Source organism: Tubulanus polymorphus, chromosome 11 (assembly GCF_964204645.1).
Source record: "Tubulanus polymorphus chromosome 11, tnTubPoly1.2, whole genome shotgun sequence".
In the NCBI taxonomy this organism is placed as follows: domain Eukaryota; kingdom Metazoa; phylum Nemertea; class Palaeonemertea; order Tubulaniformes; family Tubulanidae; genus Tubulanus; species Tubulanus polymorphus.
This window is the reverse complement of record NC_134035.1, coordinates 1,555,412-1,582,285: the sequence shown is the minus strand read 5'-3', so window position 1 is coordinate 1,582,285 and position 26,874 is coordinate 1,555,412. Positions and strand designations below refer to the sequence as shown.

General features: G+C 39.3%; 1 protein-coding gene across 1 annotated transcript; it reads left to right on the top strand.

Moving 5' to 3' along the window:
• Positions 1–1,521: 1,521 nt before the first annotated feature.
• Positions 1,522–25,820, top strand: LOC141912881 (disorganized muscle protein 1-like). The gene is made up of 6 exons (XM_074804302.1): positions 1,522–1,582; positions 7,271–7,587; positions 9,002–9,014; positions 14,459–14,601; positions 22,397–22,552; positions 25,468–25,820. The coding sequence occupies exons 2-6, from the start codon at positions 7,290–7,292 to the stop codon at positions 25,818–25,820; spliced, it is 963 nt and encodes a 320-aa protein (XP_074660403.1). The 5' UTR covers positions 1,522–1,582; positions 7,271–7,289.
• The last annotated feature ends 1,054 nt before the right edge of the window (positions 25,821–26,874 follow it).

The following is a 26,874-nucleotide window of genomic DNA, read 5'->3' as shown; positions in this document are numbered from 1 at the left end:
GGTGACTCAGAATCATAGTATCGACCACAGGGCTCTACGGAAGAATTATTTTTGAAAAGTTTTTAGGCCTCCGTACGACAACAAGTCCGATATTTTGATAGGACTTCTATTTTGTCGGACCTTGCTCTATTACAAACAACAACAGAGTATTGTGTTTAAAGTCAGGCTTTTTAGGACAGGCGGAAACATCGGTACATATCACAAAATTCTATTCTGACGGACCGCGCTCCCATACGGACTTCGAACAGAGCGGATCAAATTTCGATGTGCCTTGATAAAAAAAATCTTGACGGACATTTCTCTGGTTCCTTTTTAAGCAGTTCAGTATTGTAAATGTAGGTTTTTATTATATGCGATTAAATTGAATTAAATTGTTCAAATTATATACCGTAAAAGCCGTTCAGAATAAAAGATAACGACATTTTTCGAAAAACTATATAATAGACTCCCATATTTCATTCCGTACAAAAACACGGACGGAAAAGAGAGTTCTGCTCTCGCGAACTGAGAAACTGTGAACACATCATCAGCGAAGGATTGTAAGTAAACATTGCTAGCGTACCACATCACGGTCTACAAGCTACAGGGAGGAATTCCGATCGTTTTCAAATCAATTTTCCGAGCAATAGAATGTTTCGATAGAACACGTCTGATGCACCATCGGCGTTCTATTTTATTCAGCGCCGAGGCGGAGTTATATCCGCGGAAGCCCTGGATCTGTTTGAAATATTCGACTCTTATACCAGAGGCAACTGTGGAAATGGTTCCTGGTAAATCTCTTCAAGTTGAAAATGCCCGTACAAAACTTTGCAAAATGGTTAAACAAGGTATCTGAAGTTAGTACTGAACTGCTCATTGGGTGGAAACTGTTTCGTAGATTTAAACCCAGGGAACCCCGTGAAGTGGACGCTTGGCTTGGTCTCGGATAAAAAAAAATCAAGCAACTGGGGTTGCACCAGAAGCTTATCTAAAATAACTATCTGGGCCGAATTTCCCAATTATCTTCTTCGAAATAAACACAAAAAATGCTGTAAATTCGACCGCCGATCACATGCACAACTATATCTGTACTTCGATTTACGATTTCAAAATCAAACCCCATGACTCGATCCCGGCAGGTGTTACTGGTTTGTTTGTAAGGGAGGCTCAATAAAAAATCAAACGAAATTTAGCAACTAAATATAAATAACAGGGACAATCCATATTCTAAGTAAGATAAGAAAAACAAAAGACTGCAAGGCGTAGCTTAAACATTTTCGAATTTGCCCGCGCCGGGATTTCGTTAGAAAGTCACCGGTAACACGAGAGAGTAACGTTACGTCTCGATATTCAATGTTAATCTATGTGTAATTCCTGTCTGTCTGTGTGTCTGTGAACCTGGATGAGATAAGGTGTGTTGTTGTAATCGGGCTGTAAGGTGCGCGCGCGTGGTTTTGGCGCACCATTCTCTGTTCTTCAGTCCACGTTCTTCACCAGGGAAGAAGCAGCATCGCCTGGTTGGTGGTCTCTCGTTTTGTCGCACTGCAGGATTTTACGATTACGGGAATCAATTTGTACACGTTTTGTAGCCGTTAGATATTAGGTGAGTATGACCACGAATAAAATTCGCGTTGACCAACAATAGCTAAACGGTTTGGGTAATGCCGATTTTAATGTTGATAAATTTTTTGAATTTTATCCGTTTACTTAAAAAAAGCGTAGTTTAATAATATCGTCGTTTTATCTAACGAATAGAAGATTCAAAAACATGATTTTCCAATCTCGGGATCGGGATCGGTGGTATATATAGTCTTTTATGATATGCATGTATAGATGCTTAATCCCATAAATTTTCATGCCTTAAATTCTGAGTCGAATTTTCGTACCAAATAACAAAATTTCTGTTTAAATCAGACGTCAAAACGATTCTCAGGAGCACGATTAACAAATCGATGATTCGCTATGCTCAAATAGAATTTAGTCGCGGGCCTTCACATTATTTTAAAATGGGGCGGGGAGCCAAACAATGCTATGAAATGGCCGTTAAACCGCAGACGCAGAAGGTCGATACGGAAATAGATAGTAAAGTTCACGATCCCTGTAAGAAGCGTCTGATTGACTCAATCTATCGCTATTTGTGATCGGTACTTATAGTGCTTTCAAATCAGCTTCTTTTGCAATAACACACACACGATTCACAAACAAAATTTACTTTAATTCGCTAAGGACGAAATACAGTACATTCTTATCATTTTAAAATTATTTTGCTATGCAGGTCTCCTTGATAAAAAAAAGGTCCTTGTTACAGCTTGTTGCGAGCTAGGAAGTGAATAATTCGATTATTAATTATTTCATACTAGATGAAATAAACTGTCGGTTTGAACAAACAGATTTCCTGCTCTTCTGAAGTTCGCTGTTACGAAGTTAAGGTGTATTCGTTGCGCGCGCGTCAAGACATAAATGAACGTAATACGAATTTAATAAACACACCATAAAAATCAGTTTAAATGTTAAAGAGTAAATATTTGTAAGTATTTGTAAATAAGCGAACTAATGAACCCAGTAAAATCAAAAGAATTAATGATAACTTATTACTTATATTTTCTAACGCTGGTTGATAAAAACAAAGATTTTGAAACCAACTGCTTTGTAACTTACAGCTCAAATCTGAAAATGTTTTGCCCGTCATTATTCTCTAATTTCTATGGTTGTTACTATACGAATGAGTTTACGGTTTACTCTACGAGTCTTTAGACAATGAAGAAGAAAAAAAAAAACACGAAAAGTTCGCATTCTTTGGGGCCCTAAGAAAATTAAAAATACATAAATCTTTCAGTAATGATTTATTCGATATGTAACGGAAACAACAATATACCTGTCGTCTCGCTATGAATTTGGACAGTTTTATCGTACAGGTTATGTATACTGTTGTCGAGAAGCGTAGAAACAATATCGCGCCGTCTGCAACAAGACGGTTGATTAACGAGATCTCTGTAAATAGATCCCTTCAGACTTTACTACACGGACGATGGTGCACCGTGGGTTTCCATAGTTTTCCATCGTTCATCGAATTGCAAATTGTCAGGACCAATTTTCCTTTGCCCCGCCCGCGCCTGTTGAAACTATGGAACCACACAGTAGTCGTCTGAGGAAATTATGGACGTACACAGTAGTCTGAGGGTGAACCTTTCGAACCTGTGAATCGTACGGGTAAAAGTGCGCTGCTCTTTGATCGTGATAGCGATAGAAGCTGTTTAGTCTAAAGAAGCAAATACCGTGTATCAACCCGTGTTTATTCTTCGTTTTTTATGCCGTGTTGTTGTTCTTAAATTTGAAACCTTTTCTTTTGCTCTCTGAAACCTGACATTTCGGTGACCACGCAGGCACTGATGTTACTTGTATATCAACGGTATAAGATATATGTTGGGGTGCATGTATTATCGGGAACCGGATTTCAGGTAGCGGCTTCTTACATAATATGTTATGGAATGGCGTATGCTATGGAGCGTCCCGTAAAGATTACCATTTCCTAAATGCCATGGATTTTCATCAACTGTAAAACGGAATGGTGTTTTCCGTAACCCCAGTCAAAAATGAGGTCGTGGCACCTCTATCACTGAGTGATATCATGTTATGTGACCCAATCTGTGAGATCGTGCACAGGTCGAGACGGCGAACAAACCTCCCAGTGACCACTCATGCGCAATCTATAGATTGACCAAATACGACGGATTATGATTGTTCTGTTACGAACCAGTTTGGCATGTACGACAAAAGGTCACGTTATTGTTACGGTGTTGACGCGGTTCTGTGGGCTGTTCAAGTACACGAGAATTCTTGCACGAACCGACGGAAGGAATGCTCCGTTTTTTCCGGTGTTGTAATGGAATGGTGTTTTCCGTGAACGAATAATTATCTGACTCTCTGAATTACCGGCTTATCTATTCTCGCGATTAAGCAACTCATTAATAATAGAAAGAGCTCAACGATAGAAATACATTCTACATGGAACTCTAGGGTGTTGGGGCTACAACTGTAAGAGGGCATTATGATAAAACCGACCGGGCGAGTAACCAGTTCCTCTTTGGCAAGGATGTTTTGAAAATTCCACGCGACAAGCATTCGCAGGCCCCACGACCCATGGAAACAGAGAAAGAAATATGTTTCCGAGCGTTTCCCTGCATCATGTTTGTTTACAAGAAACATGGTTTCGCGAAACAATTTTTCCCCGATATCAAACATGTTTGATTCTGTATTTCCCTGTTTCCCAGCATCGTCTGCGTTGAGCGTTAGCAATTTTAGTCTGTGTATAATACCTACGGGAATGAAATTTAGCTAGCAATGAATTTCTGAATTTTCTATTTGAAAGTTTTAAACGGTTCGCACGTCCCTGGATCTGCGCCCCTCAGGTGTTCTGATCATGTTATTTTTTAATAGATATAAAGATAGTTGAAACCTATACTTAAGTGTTTGGATAACTCAGCGGGAGGTCTGTCGGAAATACAATAAGCTTAGAATTGTTTCGTTCTATTGTCTCTATATCTATCCCTGCCTGCCTACGTAGAAATAGTCAAAACTAAATTGCAGGTGCCGGTTGCATAGTCATGGCTTAGACTTAAGACCAGTCTAAGACCAACTTAGTCAATAGTCTATAGCCAATCTAACAACTTAAGACCAGTCCGAAGATTTAAGACTATACTTTTGGACTTAAGTCACGACTGTGCAACTGGCCCCAGGGACCTAACGCTATACAACGTCTCAAATAAACTCTCGCAAGTCGGAATTTGCAAAAATCCGCGCGGATAATCTATTCTGGCGGCCTAATGATGTACAGTAGAACGGTTTTCCTCTTGCGGTATCTACCTAAAAAAAAAATGCGTATACCGTAATCTAATTTCGCCTTTCTCGATGCACAACCGCGTTCCTCGCTTGATGCTGGTTTCATATCAACTTCTTCTCCCCTTATCTTGATTTTTCGGTACAGTTTTGAATCAATTACAATAAAAATCGTTGTTACAAATCGAAACATTTATGTGCAGCAAACAATAGCAAGAATCAAAAACCATTTCTAAGGAATCCTTCAAATTTGGTTTTTAGCTGGAAACCGAAAATTCGGATTCTTAATGAATTTTAACGTTTCGATATTTCACGTTTTTCGACTTTGTGATACCCTAACTGAGAAGGTCGTGGTTAGTCTAACCCGGGTGGCTACAGAATGAATGTTGATACAGTGGATTTTGTATTGAAGATACCGTTTAAAGAATCAGGAATTTAACAAATTCATCAGGTTTGATCCGATGGAAAATGCAAAAACGTTTTTATCGGTATCTCCCCCTTAAAGTTTGTTGGTTGCAATGTTTTTACTCGTAGAAAAACCATTAATCTCGAGTGTCGGATTTGAACTAAATAAAACTGAATAAGATATTTTCGTTATCAGCAAACATACGATTGAAAACGACTTCGACCAATTAAGAATGAAGTTGTTCTACTAATTTTTTTACCAGAAATATTTGGGTGTACAACATCGCGTACAGTACGAAAAAGAATTAACAAATACTAAAACTGTAGTGAACTGATATAAATCTCCGTATAGTTAACAAATAAAAAACCAAACAAATAAAACAGTAGATTTGTAGAGAAAGTTTATCTTAAAAGATATCTTAGTTTCTCTGATGATGGAGTTAAGAATTAATCCCGAAACTGTTAGAAAATAAACTTTCTACTGTTTTTATTTGTGAACAAATACTAAGATACGAATACAACATCTCGCCGTACACGTGTTTACCGCGTCTATAGAGCCCGCCACAATCGCCCGAACATCACTGTCAAATTCAACGCCGAAAACTGTTAACAGTTTTTCGACGTTGTTTGAAAGCATCGGGTATAGTTTTCCCAAGTAGTAGAATCTCCCCAACTACTGGCTTTTTTAGACGTCTGTTAAAAGATCTGCGATGTAGTTTATTTTCTGTTTGCTCCATCATCACCACGTATCGGTAAAGCACAGAAAACCACGTCCATGTAAAAATAAGTTTCTTTTTTAAATCTAGAAATGTATCAACGGTGTAGGCCGATGAGTTTAAGGTGGTCACTGACAAAGTAGAATTCATGTATATACATCTCAGTATTGGAAGGGATACTTTCTGACCGACCAGAGTTTACACTTTCGCAACTGTTTCATTTGTATATTCCCGACACCCTGAGGCATATAAACACACACGCACATACTGCACGTATAACACATTTGTGGTCAGTACTGAATTAAGTTAACCAGATAACGAGCTGGTTTAGTCAGCCGAACAGCCAAACTCACCGTCAAAACCAATTATCTGCAGGTACTATAGATACTGAATATGGCACCCGCTTAGTGGTAGCCATTTGAAGTAAGGCATTAGGAACATTTTTCTTCGAATCGAAATTACTTTATGTTGAGATGATATCCTATCTGTAAAAATGGTTAATTGTTCTTTTAGAGATACTTATTTACAATGCGAAGTGATCACGTAAATGCCTAACAATCTATAACACGAAGTTGATGATTCGGTCTGATTTATCGGGGTGAGAATTTGTTAGAATTATGGGACCAGAATGACAGCTCTAATGCTCGCGTACTTCTAACACCCTGGATTCGGTTCCTCAGTTATAAGTTAAAGCTAACTCTGAGTTATCATTAATTGTGAATATATTTCATAAGTCTAATTATCTTTGAGAGGATGTGCATTACGTCATCAATATATCGGGGCTAGACTGGTTGCCGGTAGATAACTGTAATTCATATGGTATCATATCATTTATTGTCGCCAATATTAGCAATATATGCGTTACTTTTCAAAGCGTCTGAATAAACTTTCGAGATAGTTTTCTCGTTCTACAGCCTGAGAGGAGTAAGTAGTACTGGTTATTTAATAAAAGATGGTGCGGTAGATTCTAACGTTCAACGGTTATTTTTAAACAGCGCTGATTCTGTACAGCAACGACTGTAAGACTAACACCTTTCGCCGCCGTGATACGACGTTGTTCGATTACACCGTGCTCACCAACACTGCGCACACAGGCCCCACTTTCTAAAAACTTCGAAATCCTCAAAATTAATGATTCGTCCTTTAAACCGGAGCACTCTTTATTCAAAACGACATCAAATCATCGCCGCATAACTTTTCAAATTACTTCACTTGTCTCCATGTATGGTCAACATTAAGATAAATTCGATTAGACCACGGCATATTTGTATGCTTTGGGTAGAAATAAATTTGAACGTGAACTTGAATTTCTTTCACTTTTCATGTTTTTTCAGATAGATAAAAGTGTGCACGATGGCGGCTCTACCGCCCCAGTTTACTGTCAAACCGCAACTCAGACAAGAAGCGGGTGGAATCATATTCTATTGTCAACTGCAAGCATCCCCGAAACCAGACGTACAATGGTTTCGCGGACCGGATAAACTGTCGCCGACCGACCGACTCAAGATGAGCGTCGATAACGCCGGCGTCAATAAATTCGACGTGAATTTGAAAATATCGAATGTAGCGGCTTCGGACGGCGGTAGTTATCAGGTCGTGGCGAAAAATAGATCGGGCGAAGTGAGAGCTAATGTCAATCTGAACATCGGAGGTACGTTAGTTACACCTGGCACAAGCTCTATCGTAAATTCTTAAATTTGGATGCGTCCAAAAGAAGCGCTCCATTTCGGTCGTATTCCCTTCACGATCCGGGAGGGGTTAGGGGGTCTGAAAGAAAACCCCGAGGGAGGAACCCTACTTTGTAACGTCCTTCGATGTAGCTTCCTTACCCAAGAAATACGCTTCCTTTTCTTTTAGAGCCTCACTCCGAAAGCACAGGGGCTCGTATCATAAGTTTGGGGGTGAACTGTAGCTTAGATCATCCAGTATCCATGGTACTATATATATATAAAAGAAACAGTTTTCTGTGATTCTGTGATATTTTTCGGTGTGCCGCCATGGCTAGTTCGAAGGGGCCTTTAGGCAATCGCACCTCAATAAATCTTTTGGCACTTTTAAAAACCCATGTCAAAACACCAGCGACTGTTGGGTCGGACTTTCCTGTTTATAAACAGGTTCTTGCCATGTGTCGTACGGTACGGTACGCTGACCCACACACTTCGCCGGAGGCACCCTATTACTGGTATCAGTATTTCGAGTACATCTTCAAGATGTGTGACGATTTATTACAGCCGCTATGAATATGGAACACATCGGCGGTGGTTTGAACTTCCATTCAAAGCACGGAATTTACCCAATTTACCATATGAATAGCTTCGTTGACGCCCCTATATACAATTGACAAACATGGTGATTACACGCATGACCGCTATTCATATTTCAACGAAGCGCCACACCTTGTTCAGACACGAGTGACGTTATTCAATAAAAAGACCACCACGACACGACCACGGCACCGTGACCGGCCTCGCCTCCACAGATTACATGACATGTCACTTCCTTAGACCCCTCCTGTTACAACTCATCTAGTCAGTTACCTAGTGTCTGTGGTCTGTAGTTTAGTTTCTCGATCGGATATTTTCACAAGCCACAAGCCCATCCGATTATTGATTAATTGAAGCTTACCACCAACAATTAGGGACAGACTACTCGACTGCTCCAACTCATCTAGACCTTTAACTTAGTCTTAATTAGACCAGTCTTTCTCGATGATAATGATGAGATTAAGAACCTGACCCAAAAAGGCCATCTTTGCCTGTAGCGCGGGGGGGGGGGGGGTTAGGGGATTAGAATGAACCAAAAATAAATTTTGCGGTCTAATCTAATTCAAATATTAAGCAGAAACGAAATGTACTCCTAGAAATATCCGAACCTACCCGCCTGTAACTTGGATGTGTTGATAAAATATTCAATGTCTAGTAATGAAGAATATATTTTTTCTGAGAAGCCTACTGTGAAATCAATCTCCATTATTCTCCATAAATTGTTATATACATATGATGTATCTAACTATGAATATATATATTTTCATAGTTTTCTAAATCTTTCATTTTCTTTATTTTCAGGTGGAGAGAAAAAGTAAGTAACGAACAAGAAATTTATAATCGAAAAAAGGATGTCACAAGATTAGAAAATTGAGCCAGTTATGGATGTACTTTAGAGTGTATTTCTGTTACGTCAACACTTCTTCCGCTGCGTTCAAACGATAAAGACCTTGGATGTAATAATAGGCTTGTTTTCTGCTATAATTATTACTGTAAGGTTGCACTTTCAAAGTCGTTAAAAAACAGTTAAAACAACACGCGGTGAATAGGAAGGTGGTGCCACTGTAGTCAGCAACCTGTGTTGTTATTCTATCGTTGTTTGTGCCGTTGATATTCAGAGAAATTTCGTATTTTGAAGTGCATATTTATAGGCTAGATATATTTTTGTTGATTCTTAAATTTCTCAAATTCGGTTAGATTTGCTTAGAGTTAGCTTAGTTTATTTTTGGGCGGAAATCAAAGCTCATCTGTAAAAAACCGGTCCAGGGATTAACTAAATTTACTCAACTCTTGTATTGAAATTTGAACTGTATAAACCTGGTCTTGACCTAAGGGGTTTGGCTAGTATTTAATTACCAGTTTATGTTAGGTTTGAAAAAAACTCGGTTCATAAAAACTAAGCTTAAAATGGTTAAGTTTGAAAAGCTGAATTCAATTGAAAACAAGAAGTGACCAATCGCGACTTAAAAAGTTTTACTTTTTTGTGACGCTGGACTCAAGTAGTCACTATGACTTCATAATTGTTTCTTAGATTGTTTCTTGTTGTACGTCGTTTACTAACTATTGGTTTGGGTTGCAGATTTATTTGGAATTTTACCTCAAAAACTAGATTCAAAATATATTCGATAGAAATTAGCAGTTCAAATCAAAAGTTTGATTTGTTCTAGAACGCCTTTTCTTTTCGACGACGGTAGCACAAACTCTCCCTCTCTCTCCGCTCTCCGCTCTCATCTCTCTATGCTCCTCAGGCAGCAGCCGATGATCAGATGATAAAAACATCGAAATTCTTTTCTTCTCTACGAGAAGTTGAACGGTGTCTCCATATGCGGAGATCTACTACCGAGCGAGGAGTGAGAGAGAGAGAGAGGGGGGAGAGGAGAGAACGTTTTACTATAACTACCAACCAGCTCGAACCGGTTGCTGCTGCATTATTGCTGCAGTATCATATAGCCGGCAAATTCTAAAATAAGTTTTGCTGCCAGTAGTTGTTACTCTTTACTCGTCAGTGGTTTTAGATACTGAGTAATCATGCAAATAGAAATATATATATATATATAAATATATATATATATATATATATATACGTATAAATATATATGTATATATATACTGTTCATATATCTTGATATTTTATATGGTAGCTAGACCTATGGAAATTACAGGGGACTCGTTCAGACTTTATAAAGACTAGTTTTAACCTATTGGTTTATTGATTCAGCTATCGATTCCTTTGTTTATTAACTAGCTACTAATTTCGAATCCCTTTGACCTAAACGTCAACAGTTGAATTTCTAGATGCGTTTCTTGATATCCTTGTACGGGGTTTATGAATTCGGCTATTAGTCAACACTTTTGTGGAGAATATATATATAATGCCAGTTGTGAATTTGATTAAACCATTTTGTTTCAATATGAAAACCCAGACTTGGGTTTTTACCAAACAAAAACGGTTGTTGCTATATTATATGGCCTGTTAGGGCCACTGACCTGGAAAACCTTCTAAAAATTCAAAAAAGATCGGGGAAAACTCAGGGAATTTGACAAATTTTACCAAAAACCTGGAAAACTCAAAGTGGCGGAAAGTGGCCACCCTGCCTATGGTTGTTTCAGCAAAAGACCATCAAATCTCTGGCGAAATAGATAAGTCTTAATCTTCGGTCACCTTGAATTCAGCGTTGATAATGTATTCTAAAAAATCCCGACCGAGGCATTCGCACGTAACGCGATAGAAAAAAACACCGGTTGAATGAATGGTCACGGGGTTAAAACTTGTAGTAGAAGCAGATAAGAAAAAGGATGGGTAGATTTTCATAGGAATCATGTACGTCGAAGACGTTGATTGAAGATAGGCGGAGATCGTTAGTTTTTCGAATTTTTCCTCGCATTCTCGAGAGACGGTTGAAATTCGCGATGAAAGTCGTCTCGTGTTTCTACATCGTTGTAGATCGTCCTCTAGGGCAACAACCCACTGAAACCACGGTGTTTGTAGCCCTGATTGGATGGTGTTTCGTGAGGCTATTTTGACTTCTGGGTCTGCTGTGCTGTGTTTCAAGCCAAATCATCTCTTTGTTGATGTAGATTTCATCTAAATGAGAAAATGTTTGAATAATCGGTTTAATTGATAAACGAGCGATGAATTTGATGTTCGATTTGCGATGAATTTCCTTTGATAATTTCATAAGGTAGTAATAAAAAAACTGCTGGCAATTTGAGTCTTCACTTTGTGCCACCGCAGCGACCACCTGTCATCTATAGGGGGGGGGGAGGCAAAGCATATTCGAGCATATTTCAAACCAGTTTTCGTAGAACTGTTTTTTCATGTGCGCGTCGAGACGTTTTGTAAGCTTCCCAGAATAATACGACGAATTTCAGTTTGATTTCCTGTAGATATTGAAGATATATCGTGTATATGTAGGGTGGTTTACCGAGCTTCAATTTTTCTGGTATATATACAATAATGTATATATCGTTCAGTAGACTTTGACTACTATGCGAAGCCGAGCGTTTATTTTTAGCTACTGCCACGAGCTCGCTATGTATTGGTGTTGGTAGCTGTGTTGTGCGCCAGCCATACGTACCAACTACCATTCACCGCAGTGGCGCAGATTTGAAGTATTGATAGACGCGCCACTCGGTACCGGAGGTGCTATACCGTAATGTAAACTGTAGTTTACTCCACGCACGGCGCTGGAGTACCGAGCGACAAAAACAAACGATTTATAATCATGTGTTCAGATCATTCAAATATTTACCTCAGAAAGTACGCATTCGTCGGATATTCTTCTCGGTGATAGTTGAAAAATTTATTTCGATCCCCAAAAATTGTTTCTTTATAGAAAAGACCTTGCGTCGATGTTGTATTCAGCTGTGCATATTGTCTGAAAGGACATATTTATTGATTACGGATGAAACGGCTTCAGTTGTGAGGGATAATAAATATACCTCAATATTTTCCCACAAAAGTGCCCTTATCCGCAAAAGGCCATTTAGAATTGGTCTGTGGCCACAAAAAGGTGTGGCCATATAAAGAACATAAAGAGCCCTTCTAAATCTGAGATGCAGTGGAAAATGGGTCGTGGATCTGCCCCCGTATCTTGTAGGTCCCCTCAAAATACCCCTGTAATTCAATCGTAGTTTTTAATTTGATTTCAATGTTGTTTACCGTTTGTAATTAGTAATTAACAAGTTCAGCTATCATAACTATCAAATTTCCCACGGCGCAGAGAAATGTGAAAATCCTGCACGTAGAATAAAACCTTGTGAAGAGTATATCTAAAAAGTAATGTTTAAATCGAATGTGGTAAAAATATCGTTCGAATAAGAAAGATATCGTTTGCTTTTCATCCGCTTCATAAGTGGTACATTGAAGGCCTTGTTATATCAGATTGATATTTTTCTATATAATCAAATTAAACGTTTAAAATGTTCAAACATTTGTCTCAAATATTAAGTAATTTTTGTCTAATGTTATCATTTGAGATGTTGAAGAAAATTAAAACTTCTAGATGATGAATTGTCAGCAGAGGATCTAGGAAAATTGGAAGGCCAGGGTCCTGAAGAGAAGATTAGGCATTTCTGGAATGAAGCAGCCGTGTCAAAGGTTACTAACAGGGTCCCACCCTCGGTGTTAAGGTGCAAATTCCGAGACGATGAAAGCCAAATTTGCAGGTTTTAACTATCGTTGTCTTGACGAAAAAGGCAACCTTGAATTAGCTGGAACCTTCGGACCTCCGGGACCGCCCTCCTAAATCTGCCCTTCGTCGTACTAGCAGAGATTTAAACCTTGGCGAGAAAATGAATTTTTATATCGTTGAAATTTTTTTGTTTTATACGAGATTTGGTTTTTCGGAAAAAAAATGGAAGTCGTATTTTTGTAGTTAATTTCATCCTTTGCATTCGAATGGGAATGATAAAATCGGCAGTAGTAGCATCGGCGGTCCCTTAGTAGTAGTAGTATTAGACATATCTCCGTTATGTAAGTGCTGATGTGAAGCCGCGAAATATAAAAACCGAACGCAAATATTTTTAGAACAGTTTAAGAGGCTGTGGTTGTCTTAGATAATAAGAGCGCTGAAGAGTTGTCTTAGTTATGATGTTGACCCAGCCGTCACTGTGTAGTAATATCTGTGCCTGAGGATACCGCGCACACGCGTCAGTCGTCCTGCGTTCAGTTCCAGTCGTTTCAACGGTTTACTACGCTTTTTGCCCGCAGGTAAAATATTGATGAATTCTTCGTTTACGGATTGATTTCAGAAATTACGAAAACGATTTATAATATCATCTCTTAACAAATATTTTCGTTTGAATTTCTTGTTATGAAATACGTATTTATATACATTTTTCGGGTTTATTGGCATATCAAGGTTTGCTAATATAGGTTTTTTAGGGTTTCGACGAAATTACTAGAATTTTCCTAAGAATTCGTTTGATTTACAAAAAATTTTAATTTTTAGGTTTGGCCAAATTATATCTTGCATTTCATAGGAATTGCGTAGAAATGTGGTTTTTACGGAATTATTTAGTATCATATAGGAATTTAGTAATCATAATTATCTGTAGTTTATTGTATGGATGTATAGAAATAAGAAAAAAATTGTTTGAGTTGAATTTCGATGAATTTAAGGATTATCTTCATATAAGAGATTTGCAATTCCAGATCGAGGATTCTGACATTGCAACGGGCACAGAAATTGATAAATTTATGAAAATGAAATATTTCAAATGCTTGAATTAATTTCTTGAAGAATTAAGGTGTTTTATATGTTCTTGGTGACGTATGTTGTGGAAATTTTTCATTGGAAAAACATTCAAAATTGACCCTCAAGAATGGAATACATGTATGCAAATCTGACGCTCCTGTGTTAGAGATCATGGTTTATAAATATGGATTTTCAGACTACGTCATCAAATTCTACCTAATTTAGGTCTTTTAAGGGCACAAATGATTTTAGGGCAAATTGGTTATTGAAATAGGGCACTTTGACAACGGCGCCCTCTACCGGAATGATACCCTTTCCCGCATTTTTTACGAAAGTGTGTCTTCGTTTTGCTGAAAGAAACCTTTTCGTTTTTTTCGGGTCCTTTTTGACTTGAACACCTTTCAATAAATGGGGCATTTCAAGGGTCAAAATTTTGAGGGTCTCAATCGGACGTCTCGTCAGACCACCCCGATCGATACGGCCTTGAATCCGTAGATTTTTCTCTGTTGCGATTGTAGTTTTGAATTTCGTTAGATTTAATAACTCACGTGTTTTTCAGGCCGGAAGGAGTTGCGCCGACGTTTGTACAGAAACCAGCGATTAAACAGGAAACCGGGCGTTTGGTATTCGAGTGTCAGATACAAGCAGATCCCGAACCGAACATCTCGTGGTTCAAAGAAAATTCACTTCTCAACGAAGACAGTAAGTTCGGCAATTTTCATGATTATTATTTTAGCATTTCTCGGGCGAGTTTTATAGACGGGGTTTTTGCTTATACCCGAGGTTGAACGCAATTTGGATTAAGTTAAGTTAACCCCATATAGGGTAACACTGGTCTATATATAACTGGGCATTTCGGATTCTTTGCTCTGCACTTTGGCCTCATATTTTTCCAAATGTCTATTCTACGTCTTTCCAAATTCAATTGTGGCCCCTTTTGGCATATATGTCGCTAGTATACTGTTCAGTGACCCAAACACTCAATAACTACCTCGAAATCAAGGGCTGCATACTGTACAGCAATTTAGTAAACCAGTTTATTTTACCAGTCATTGAATCAACCTCATCAACCTTAAAGGGATTGAGCTAAATCGGGTCTTTAAACTGGGGCTCGGCTACTGAGAATGCGAGTTGGCATTTGACTGCGGAGTTGATTTGAAAATGAACTAGTTTTGATTGTAGTCAAATTCAACCACTGAGGATCTGGTTCGGCACAGTTAAAATCAGTTCATTTTCAGTGAGTTAATTCCGAGTCAAATCCGAACACACTGAACTGCAGCTGAAATGGGTCCTGCATGAAATGGGTCCGAACATTAACTCACTTCAATTATAGGTGAATTATTAACGTTTTGGATTTAAGTTGAAACTGGCTTCTGAAATCTGTAAACGATGTTGTCGTTTCCTATAGTCGTTTATATCATCAGGGATATTCATCTCAGCCGCTAGTTTTCATAGTCGGATTTTGGTTAACGGGAGTTACACCGCGTATCCTGAAGTTGTTGTTGTTGAAAATAGCATTCGGCCAGGTCTAGATATGAGAGATATGAAAACTATTTCAGTTCGTGCATATTTCATGTTTTTCTTGCCGACACCATTATCTATATCCAACCGTCAGGAGGGAGGGGTATAAAGTTAAAAAACACTGAGCTGTATTCTCTACTCCCTCAAGAGAGGGTGGGAGAGATGAAGGAAAGACTGGCTGTGGGCGATTGTCAGGTCGATTGCGCGATATATCATTTCCCCTGTGAAGATATACCTTTCCCCATGTATAAAATTTAATGTTTCTTCTCTCCTGAAGTTTATCTGCGCGTGTATAAAAATCCCCCTACCCCTATAGCGAACTAGACAAAGGTTGCGTAATCGAGCTTCCATTTTATGATAGATTAATCTCTTGTTTCAGTCGATAGCCTGAAACGACTGTCTCGTTTTTGTCTTGCCGCCGTAGCTCTCGGGGTACCTCTCAGATCGTCTGCGATATTCTCTGGTTTTCCGTAAACGTCCACAGAAATGCACCTTCCCCGCATTTTTCTATTATGTTCAGTAAAAAATGCTATTCTAGTTCAGCGGCTTGTACTTTAAACGATGTCGTAGATTTATGCTTCTGATGTTGAGCTAGTCCAGAATCCAGTTCGATGATTATCTATAGACTTATGTATCTCGGTATGAAGCAATCTAAACTCAGCGCTCATCTGGGTCCTGATTATGAGTTAGGTATTTTTAGCTGTGCGTACAGGCTCGAAACTGGGGTATGTGTTTCTAATGCCGGGTACATCTTTCGAAAATAAGGTGGCCACTTTTTATTGGTACGCATTCATTGGCTGTAGCGCTTCAACATTTCCCTCGCGATAGACATCTAGGCAAGGCTGTTTACAAACTTTAAACAATTCGAAACTTCTAAATGAAAAGCGTTTTCTTACAGTTTCCGTAGTAAAATCGGCGTCTTTCAGTCTACGCAGACAATTTTGCAAATTTCAACTTTTCAAAAATGTTTCGTATGATGTTATCGTGTTGCGTGTAGAAATAGCTTTCGACGGGCGGGATTCGGTGCGAAGTAAGGCGCTAATGTTGCACCGACGAGTTATGTTTAGTTATTTTTCGTCGGCAGATTCACCTCGCTCTCGTATACCGGCCGCATATATGAAATAATTGGTTCGCGGTAATAATTGGATTATCTACGATTAAGCTGCTGCTCCTCTCATTGGGAGGAAAGAGATGCTCGCATCACCATCTTCGCTTGTCGAAGGAATACCTGATGATTACTGTGGTGTATGTGTACTGGGTCCGTCTGCCGGTATCTGTGTATGTGTGTGTGTGTATGTGGCATACAGATGAACTGACGTTTCTATATTTACTGGGAGCTAGAGCAGGCGTACATTGTTGTTGATAAAACCGACAAGAATTTCAGCTCTTATGATGTACGTCGCTCTTTGAAATGATGAGAATGGGGGGAGAAGTCACTTCAGGGGGTGGGGGGGTGGGGGCTGTCAGCCTGGCACGCTTGCAGCAGATTGCACTAGATAGCCCCGAAGTTTAATGGACGTACCCCTAATTTGAAGGATGGACCAGTTTTCAGGACCCTGTTCCACAGTCCACATTCAATATTAAGGTCCTGGGTCCGGTTCAGTCATGGCTTTGATTTAAGGCCAGTCTAAGACCAACTTAGTTCTATAGCCAATCTAACTAAGACCTCTTTTGGATTTAGGTCTATGGAACTGGGCCCTGCAGTCTTCGGCTTACCATTTCCAAATACCGGCGGTAATGCCTTAATAGATTATGAAGAATGAACTTATGGAAGATGTTCCAACTGAAGACAATCTAGACCTCCACATTCCGTTGGATATCAGTGATTTAGATGATTAACCTAACTTTGAAAAAAGTCTCCATCGTTCTTCTCTTCCTCTTTCTCTTTTCTTTCTTCGAGGTCTTCATTAGCTTATGCTTGCGTTTTAATCTATTCAAACAAACAATTAAAACATCTCTTTTTCCGACTTCTAAAAAACACGGAATCTCTCTGTCAACATTTTATGTTCCAGTTTTCCCCTTTTTGTGTTCTGTTTGTGTTTTAATACGCGCAGCGGGGTGATTAAGACTTCAGAACAAACTCATTAATTATCCGAGTTCCAAGTTTTACACCGACTAAACCTTATTTACTCTTTTTTACTCGCTTTATGAATGTTTTAATTTTTGTATGAAATTACCTCCGTTTCGAGCGAGCGAGCGAGCGTGGGGGGGGTCGTGTACTTTATGAAGGCGCGGTATCCTGCGTGTGTGTTTATGATTGAACCTGTATGAAGACGTTGCCGGATGAAATGTTTATCTACTTCATAAAAAATAATCAGGCATTCTTTTGTTAGTTACAATATTGCCGGCTGCTATCGTCGTCTCAGACCTGCGTCTGCGTGAAGCTTAAACATCTAATTCTGGTATCAACTTCGTTTCATCAAAAAAAAAAAAACCTCGTATTCATTTTAGTGCTTCCGGTTTTCACAGTTCTGTATCCGGTTCCACAGTTGTGTGATATGATCCAACCCGACTCTGAATCCGGTTCCACAGTTGAGTGGGTTAAATTTGACTCTGAATCCAGTTCCACTGTTGTGTAGGTTCAATTTGGCTCTGAAATCAGTTCCACTGTTGATTGTTGGCTCTGAAATCAGTTCCACTGTTGATTGTTGGCTCTGAAATCAGTTCCACTGTTGATTGTTGGCTCTGAAATCAGTTCCACTGTTGATTTGGTATAATTTGACTATGGATGAATCCAGTTGAACAGTTAGTGTGAGTTTAATTTGACTATAGATCCAAATCCACAGTTGTGTGGGTTCAATTTGACTGAAACCAGTTCCACGGTTGAGTTGGTTTTTGATTTGACCCTAGACCCAGTTCCACAGTTGGGGATGGGTTTAATTTGACCCTGAGACCAGTTCCACTATTGAGTATGGGTTTGATTTTACTCTAGACTCAGTTTCACGGTTAGAGGTGGGTTCCACAGCTTCCAAAGTGTCCAAAAACTAGTTCCTGGACAAATCTAACTTCTTAGTTCCAAAGTTTGATTTGTTTGTTAATTTTTTTTTTTTGGTAAATGATTACGATATCGATATAGCCGTGAAATATTATTCTAAGCATTTGATTGAAACCGATTTTGAGCAGCTTTCGAAAATGTATTCGAGGCAAATTCAAAGAAAGAAATAATATGTGCTATGTGCTAAGATGTTCATCTTACGTAAGCAGTTCACTGTTTCGTGGTATACTGGTATACGTATGTCTATGAAAAACGATCTTCTTGAATAAACAGTTAATACGCCAGGGATCTTGTTCCCGACTCTCGAAAACCATTTTTCACCTGTTTCGAAATATCAAATTGAATTCTCAGCCAGCCGTAAAATGTTTCATGTTGAAACTGGACCGTAAATTTTCCGAGAGGTTTTTGCTATATATTGTTAGATACAGCGTTAGGTGTGTGCCGACAGTGGTTGGTTCAGTGTTTGTCGAGGGTGGAGCTGGTTGTATCGAATAGAAAACCGAAACATTAAAAACAAATTCTTGAAACTGAATGCATCGGAATTTCAGCGAGACATTATCTTTTTATACTCGTGTATCTGTAGTTGCTGTATTAGAGATAAGTTGATTTAGAGAACAACAGGGCTGAATGTGGATGCATGTATCCGATGTACTCAGCATCAGCAACATCTACCTGTTGAAGTTCCAATCTATCAGTAATTCTGGTCAGTTATGCAGCAGTAACACAATCATCAAAGCTGTGCAACTACTGTATTTTGAAAATGAGAAATACTGATTTGATTTGTTTGATGCGTGCAGAAATATGAAAGATGTTACTCAGGGTCTTATTGTTGATTTGTTGATCACTGATTAATTTGAACATTTTCTTTCCTATTTCAATGTGTTACTGATAGCACTTTTTAGAGATGGGCCACCCTGAATCATCATGGTTTATTCCATTCTTTTAGCCCATATCGGTTCTTTAGCCAAGACCAGAAAAGTCTACTATATTTTGGTGCTGTGCAATGATTTGTGAATCATGCTGAAATGGTATACGCTTTTTACTCATCGGCATCAGCAAATCGGTCGAACCTTAGATATGAAAATTGTGAAATATATGGGGTATTCCTTTATCTATAGGGCCTTTCGAAAGACTTGGTTTTGGTTTCGGGCAAGAACTTAATGGCAATGACCCTGAACTTCCTGAACTTTTGGTGCCGCGGTACCATATATTCGCACTCACTTTACCACCACTTCACCACTACGGCGCATTTGTTCAACTAAACATCAACAGGTGGCGCTGGTTAACTAACAATTTTTGTTTATGTACGTAAGAAAAGAACTGAACATCACCATCAGCAGCAGCAGCACCAGCACCAGCAGCAGCACCACCAGCAGTAGCAGAGCTGATAGAAACAGCGCGGCTGCTGCAAACACTCCAGTTTAACTGGTATTGACACATTTCACATACACTTGAAGATACTATAACAACTTGCTACCCAGAACCCTCTACCAGGAGCTTGTTCTTCATCATACACCAACTTGCTACTCAGAACCCTGTACCAGGAGCCATCCTACACTTGAAGATGCTACAACTTTTCTTCCTAGATTTTACCAATTCTGGAACTACCCAGAACCCTATAACAGGAGCATGTTCCATTGTTTTGGAGCAACCCAGAACCCTCTCAAGCCGTATGTCAGTTCCACACAGTTCGGCAGCAATCCAGACCCACCAGTTAAGCATCTCTTGAGCTACCCTGGACCATATATCAGGAGCAGGTTCCATAGTTCCCAGAATCTTAATGTGATGGAAGCCAAAATTGTTAGCGTTATTCCTAGCTGTTGGAGCCAGTTCCACACTGTGTCGGTTACAGGCTGGCTGTTAGGATTAAAGGACATGGAGGGTAAATTTTGAATAACTGTACAAGCGCAATAAATATGCCAGCAACAGTTTTGTTCATGAATTCGTGGCCCCTTGACCCCGAGGCACGATTAAATCAACACCTGGTAAAACGGTATTATAGAATATTCCAACCCAGTCGTAAAGATAAATGGATTGAAATTCAGACATGACTTCACGTTGCATAGTTTCTCTATGTTTAATGTTTGAATGATCATCTTGTTTCTCGAGTTCGTTGTAACGCTTTCTAAAATAACCACCAGCACCAGCTCAACCACCACCACCAGCGCGCCAGCACCAGCTCCACCAGCACGCCAGCACCAGCGGCGTATGTACGTCACGTATAAATACATAGGTTTACAAAGGCTTGTTTTTAAACAGAAATATCTCTTTATCTCGCGCGATAGTTTATAACACCACAACTAGCCCCGAAGGTGAACTGAATATATTTCTTGCACGCCGCGCGCGAGTAGCCGCCGTGTTTGAAATTCTGAGAAGTTTTCGAACTCTACGGTGTAATGTACGGCGTAATTTAGTATTACAAACGTTCAACGCGCAAGTTGTTTTCTGACTCGAAGGTCTAAAAGGCAAATGTTGCTAGTGTTGGAGATGAAATGAGTTATTCCTTCGAAATTCCAAGAAACGTGGCTCGACCTTTCGGGGCTCAGAATACGTTTTAAATTCGAACCCCCACACCCAGTTTTATAGACAAATTTAAGTGAAACCCCAGGCTAAATTCTCTTGAAAGATCGTTCTTAGATGTTGGTTCTCGGATTTCCATGTCAGACCCTTATTTTCATACTGTCTGTCTGCGTATCCGTCTTTCAGCTACTTAGCTTCCTTCATATTGGGTTGATCTGAATGAGACTTGGGCCCAGTGCCCCAGAATGGGCCCAGTGCCTCAGAATGGGCCCAGTGCCTCACCTAGTGGCATAACTAGGCCGTAGAGACTGTTTTTTCAGCGATAAGACCTTTAAGATGACCTCCCTGAGAAATTGGATCGAAATTTAAAAAGTTGTCCTGACAAAATTTAGCTTTTGGCTCTAGATACAACATATCCACATGAAATTTTCATGGATGCAAGAAAGGGATAAGCTGCTAGAAAGGGGGGGGGTATATCCTGGCTGTTGAGAACGCTGCAGTAGCGCACGAGGAACTGTTAATAGTTATCTATAGATAACTGTATTATATCTGACTTGCATATGTGTGACGTATTTAGCATATATGTTATTGAGGTGTTGGTGCAGTAGATGCTGTCGATAGTTGCATATCTTCATCAACATCATCATCATCATCATCATCATCATCTACTGCTCGTCTATAGCATGTGTGTACCTGGTATACTGCGTGCTGCTGATGCTGCTGCAGCTACCACTGGCTGTATTGATCTATAAGCGTCATGCTCTGTTTATTGCGCTGAAAGGTTGAAAGTTTCTAAACAGAAATAAAGAAGAATTCTCAATTAACATACCATGAAGATACTTTTACGGGTCTTGTAAATTTAGAGCTTCTTTGTGGATGGTTCTTTCACTGATCTTGTCAATACAGAAATTCTTGGTTGATGGTTCTTTCATGCCTCTTGTCAATAATGTTTATTGTTTATGGATGGTTTTGCCCCTTCCATTACTAGACCCTTACTTTCATACTGTCTGTCTTCCTGTCTGTCCTTCAGCTACTGAAACTTCCTTAATATTGGGTTGATCTTGATGCAACTTGGGTACAATATCAGTACGGGGGTCTAGTTGTGTAGTGCAAAAAACGGGCCCAGTGCACCACCTAGCAGCAGAACTATAGGCATTAAAAACTACCTCGAAGATGACCTCATAACTGAGGAACAGGGTCGAAATTGAAATCGAAAAAGTTGTCTCAAAATTTTAGCTATTGGAACCTAGATACACAACATATCCATAATGCAATGGGAACATAACGTATGGTAATTTCTGAGGTTACTGGTGCATAAATCGGAGATGACAGATTCAAATTGAGCCCGAGCCCAAGGCGTGAACTGTCATCACCTATGACCTATATATTACGACGAGAAAACGTCGGAATCATTGCGAATCCTTAAAATTCTCCTCATGTATTTCATTTTATCAATTTCAGATCGCTTGAAATTTCGCGTCGATTCGCTCGGGAATCAAGTGTACGTCGTAGCGTTAGAGTTATACAACGTCACCGCTCAAGACGGCGGTTCGTACAAAGTGACAGCTAAAAACCAGTTCGGCACGAGCAACGCTACGTTAAAACTGAACGTTGATGGTAAGTAGTGTTTCGTTTAATTTATACGAACTCCACGGTCATTTTAGTGTATTTTTATGGATTTGACATTTGACTATAACCTAATAGTCATCTTCAAATCTTCATTCATGAAGATGACTATTAGGTTTATAGTCAAACGTCAAATCAATAAATTATTAGCTAAATAAGGAAACTTTTTGGACTTCACGTTTTATTTGAGTAGGATTCTCTATATATCGTCACAACACTGAATAGTGTTTCTTTAATGGTTATTAGGCAGTATAGATATATATAGAGAGAATTCGCTAATCATTATAATTGAATAGATAGAGAATTCCATAGTGATGAAGTCTGAAAAGTTTCCTTCAAGCTAATGATTTATTGATTCAACATTTCCACTATATTCTAATAGTCATCTTCAGGAATAGCTACGCATGTGATATCCAGGGTTAAAGCTAGACAGTATCATACGATCACATGGAGACGATTTCGCCCGGATCAGGTCCGAGTCAAATTTGGCCCATGCCATAGAAAGCACCTAAACCACTCACAAGATACTAAAGATACTAGTGAGTCATTGCCGTACGACTAATACAGACTGGTTCTGTGCCTGTAATGCATCCTGAATGAGAGTAAAATGAGCAGCAGTGGTTGATCCAGAACTATCCGTGGACAGAATTAGACAAGAGGGTTGCTTCCACAGTTTGGTGCATTCTGGTGGATTTGTGCGCTTTAAAGCAATAAAACTGTTCCCTTGCCCCTTATAAAACTATTTTTATTTCATGAGGCTACCTACTCCTGCAGCTGTTCCTTCCTATGAATGTCAAGAATCAGTGAAGGAATAATCAAGAGGGATTCGTACGGTATCAGCCCACTGTCAACATCTATGCCCACAGTCCACAAAGTAAAACTATAGCCGGCATATATCCCGAGCCACATCGCTAAAATTTGGCTCGGGCCTGGTGCAAGGTTTTTTTGTTTGGTCGTGCCATTGTTGAGTGAGTGGTTTACATGTGAACGCGCTCTCATATTTTGCCCGGGCCAAATCATCTTCATGTGATCGTGGCTTTTGGGTGGGCCAAATAGGCACACATCTATATGGGTGACCCATGTGAGCAGTTGCTCCGGGCCAAATTTGGCACTGGCCAAAAATGTTCGTGTGATCACAGCTATCCTTGACTCCAATTTGGTGGATCAAGAGAAATAGCCATATGGCTGGAAAGTATTTAAAGATGAATATAGGAATGTTATTTAGTCTATTATTTATATTCTCTATTATTATTATTTACGTCTTTCCAAATTTGACTATAGTGGAAATTGTATGGATGTTACGGAATGTAACGGAAAACTATGGGAACCGATTTCCGAATTCCATTTAACTTGAAATCGAGTGGTTTAAAATGTTTGAAGAGCTTTCGCTGAAATATCTGATGCGGGAGGGAGGAGGGGGGCGGGGGCTTGGAAATATTTCGAGAGAGATTCGAATATAGAAGTATCAAAACAGTCGTCAAAAATTGTATCTACCTCGGACTGACTGAAAAACTTAATCGCAACGTTCGCGGGTTGAAAGATAAGATAAAGACCTTTCAGTTACTGATAACAGAAACATCCACCGATACCAGTTTACAATATAAATTCCATTGTTTAGCTTGAAAATATTGCAACACTTGAGTTTTCTTATTTTGTTGAGTCTGCTCCCGGTGTACCTCCCGTGTTATTACTTGTTGCTCTGATAATATCATCATCAGTTGATATTATTATTTTTTGAAGCGTGTGTACGTGTCGAATTCTCTCACCTTATCTCTCTCGCTCGATAACAATAGAAAAAACACCCACGTTTTTCTTGATATCGTTGTTTTATCTCGACTGATCGAATTCAGTCAATCAGAAGTAACCTGGTAATTTTCTCGTAACAGAGTCTTGTTCGGATTTAGGGGGTGAACCGGCTGGACTGGTCCAACCCTACAAAATTCGAATGTACCCTCCAGAAAGTCTGGAAAACATTTTTTTTAAATTAAATTAAAAAATTTTTATGAGACTATAATGAATTCAAATAGTTCATATGATTAGGGCAAGAAAAGCCCCTTTGGCACCCGTGTGAACAGTTGTTCCAGGCCAAATTTGGCACGGGCCAAAACAGCTTGTGCGATTGCGGCTGAACGCTGCCGTTTATTTTCAGACATCTTCGATCCAGATTTTATGCACGTTCGACGTATATAATTAACTACTAATTATAAATCTGATTAAGAATAGAAGCTGACGTATCATATTAATTTATCTGAGGCAGGAATAAACATATCATTTGGTTATCTCTCAGAGCTAGTCATAGCCTATAGATGTAATTTTTCATGTTCATTGTGAGCTAGAATACGATACTGCATTCGAATTAATGTCTCAACAACACTGCTCCAAATATCTAAAACATGCACCAACTCTTCGTTCCAGTCAGCATTTTTATCAACTAGTGATTAGTACATAGAAATTTTGCTAAGAGATCTGCTTCTGCTCTTTGAAATGTTCTGCCTAGTCATATCAGATCTAGTCCTACAGTTGAAAATTTTGAATCAAATCTGAAAACTGATCTTTTTGAACGAACCTATTTTGCCTTAATGTTATTAACAAATAATCTGGGAAAACTCAGGGAATTTGACAAATTTTACCTAAAAGTTGGATCTCTGTTATTGACCACATCTTTCTTTATTAATACTTGATTCATGAAAAAATGATTTGACTGTAACATTTTAAACCTAGAAATGTCTCAGGAATCATTCAGAGTATTTGTTAAATCACATGGAAAAATCAGTTGATTTGTAAATGGGTGGACAGTGGCGCCAACCTGTTTAAGGGTTAACCTATTTCCGATTGACCACATTTCGATTCAAATTGATATTGCGAAACGCGTTAAAATCTCGTCGATTTTGTTTTTCGTTTTTCAGCCGCTCAATTAGCCGCTCCGAAAGGTCAACAACCGACGTTCAAATCGAAACCGGAAATCCGTCAGGTCGGTAGCAACGTCGTATTCGAGGTAACGGTCGCAGCTGAACCGGCCCCGAACGTCGTCTGGTATTTCGGAAACGCCGTACTACAGAAAAGCGCTCGTTTTTTAATTTCGCAACAATCGACGCAACAATCGGAGTATATCATATCGTTGGAGATCGTCGACGTCACGAAAAACGACGCCGGCCAATATAAAGTGATCGTGAAGAATGATTTTGGAGAATCGACGGCTAATCTCGCTTTAAACTTAGACGGTAAGTTGTCGCGACGACGACGTCTGCCGCAGCCGTGAGAAACTTGAGTGCAATAATATCGTTTTCGTCGTTTTTAATTTAACTAAACACAATATTTCTCTTTTCTTTTCTTACAGCCTTAAAGTAAGTAACATTTTATTCGTTATTTCGAGCATGTTGTTTTATTTTTACGAGATTCAGACAGATTAAAAGCCGTCCCGGGTATTCGGCGGGTTGAACTACCTAATATGCATGGTAAGGTATGGTAAAATTGAAGTCTCATTAATTGCACCGTACCGACGTTCCATTTCGTTTTTTGCAATTCTTTTCGGGTAGGTTCCATTCGTTATTGGTTTTCCAAACATCGCGTAACTACGCATACGCGGAACTTCCTGTTTTCCAAAGTCTACATAATAGCTTAGCGATATAACGATTATAACATTTCTCATATTTGGAGTAAAGGTGTAATTTATAAAGCGCCAGTGGTAGAAACGTTTCTCTAGCTTTCGAAGTATTTTTACTCTTACCTATATTTACCGTATAAAATAATACCGGCGAGCTCCTCTTAAAGCTGATAGGTCGGATGGACATGGCGTAACAGATGGTTTCACTGTGTATTAGCTAATGTGATTGGTGTGTATTTGAAAGGTTTCCACATTCAGAATTATCATATTTCCTCACTTTTCCCCGTAAGTCTGCCTGGATATAGTTGCTGGCTGCCGCGGTCGATAGCCGAGGAGAGGAACGAACTTTCGGATCGGATCGTTAGTATAGTTAGCAGTCGTCTGGGCATCGGTCGTCCGGTTTTGATGGATCGCAACACGCGTGTCGTCGCTTCTCGAGACTTCTGAAACGTCGCTTGAAAATATCGGGACGATCTCGGTGAATGTTAGTTCACCTCACTAGTAGACAGCGATAGATTTGATGTTATTGTATCTTCATCCGTAGATCGATCTGTTATCTATCTATATCATCGATAAAACCAGTTTCTCTCTCGCTCTCTCTCTCTCTGTCTGTCTCTCTGAAGCCTCTTTCTCTCTGGTGGTGAGAGTTAAAAAGCCTCCAACCGACGAATTATATAAACGGCTTGATTTTCACCTGGTTGGCAGAATC

Excerpts from the sequence above, each read along its gene's own strand:
- LOC141912881 (XM_074804302.1), top strand. The coding sequence starts at position 7,290 with ATGGCGGCTCTACCGCCCCAGTTTACTGTCAAACCGCAACTCAGACAA. Across the intron at positions 14,602-22,396 it reads TTCACTTCTCAACGAAGACA|ATCGCTTGAAATTTCGCGTC; the intron begins GTAAGTTCGGCA and ends TATCAATTTCAG. Across the intron at positions 22,553-25,467 it reads GTTAAAACTGAACGTTGATG|CCGCTCAATTAGCCGCTCCG; the intron begins GTAAGTAGTGTT and ends TTCGTTTTTCAG.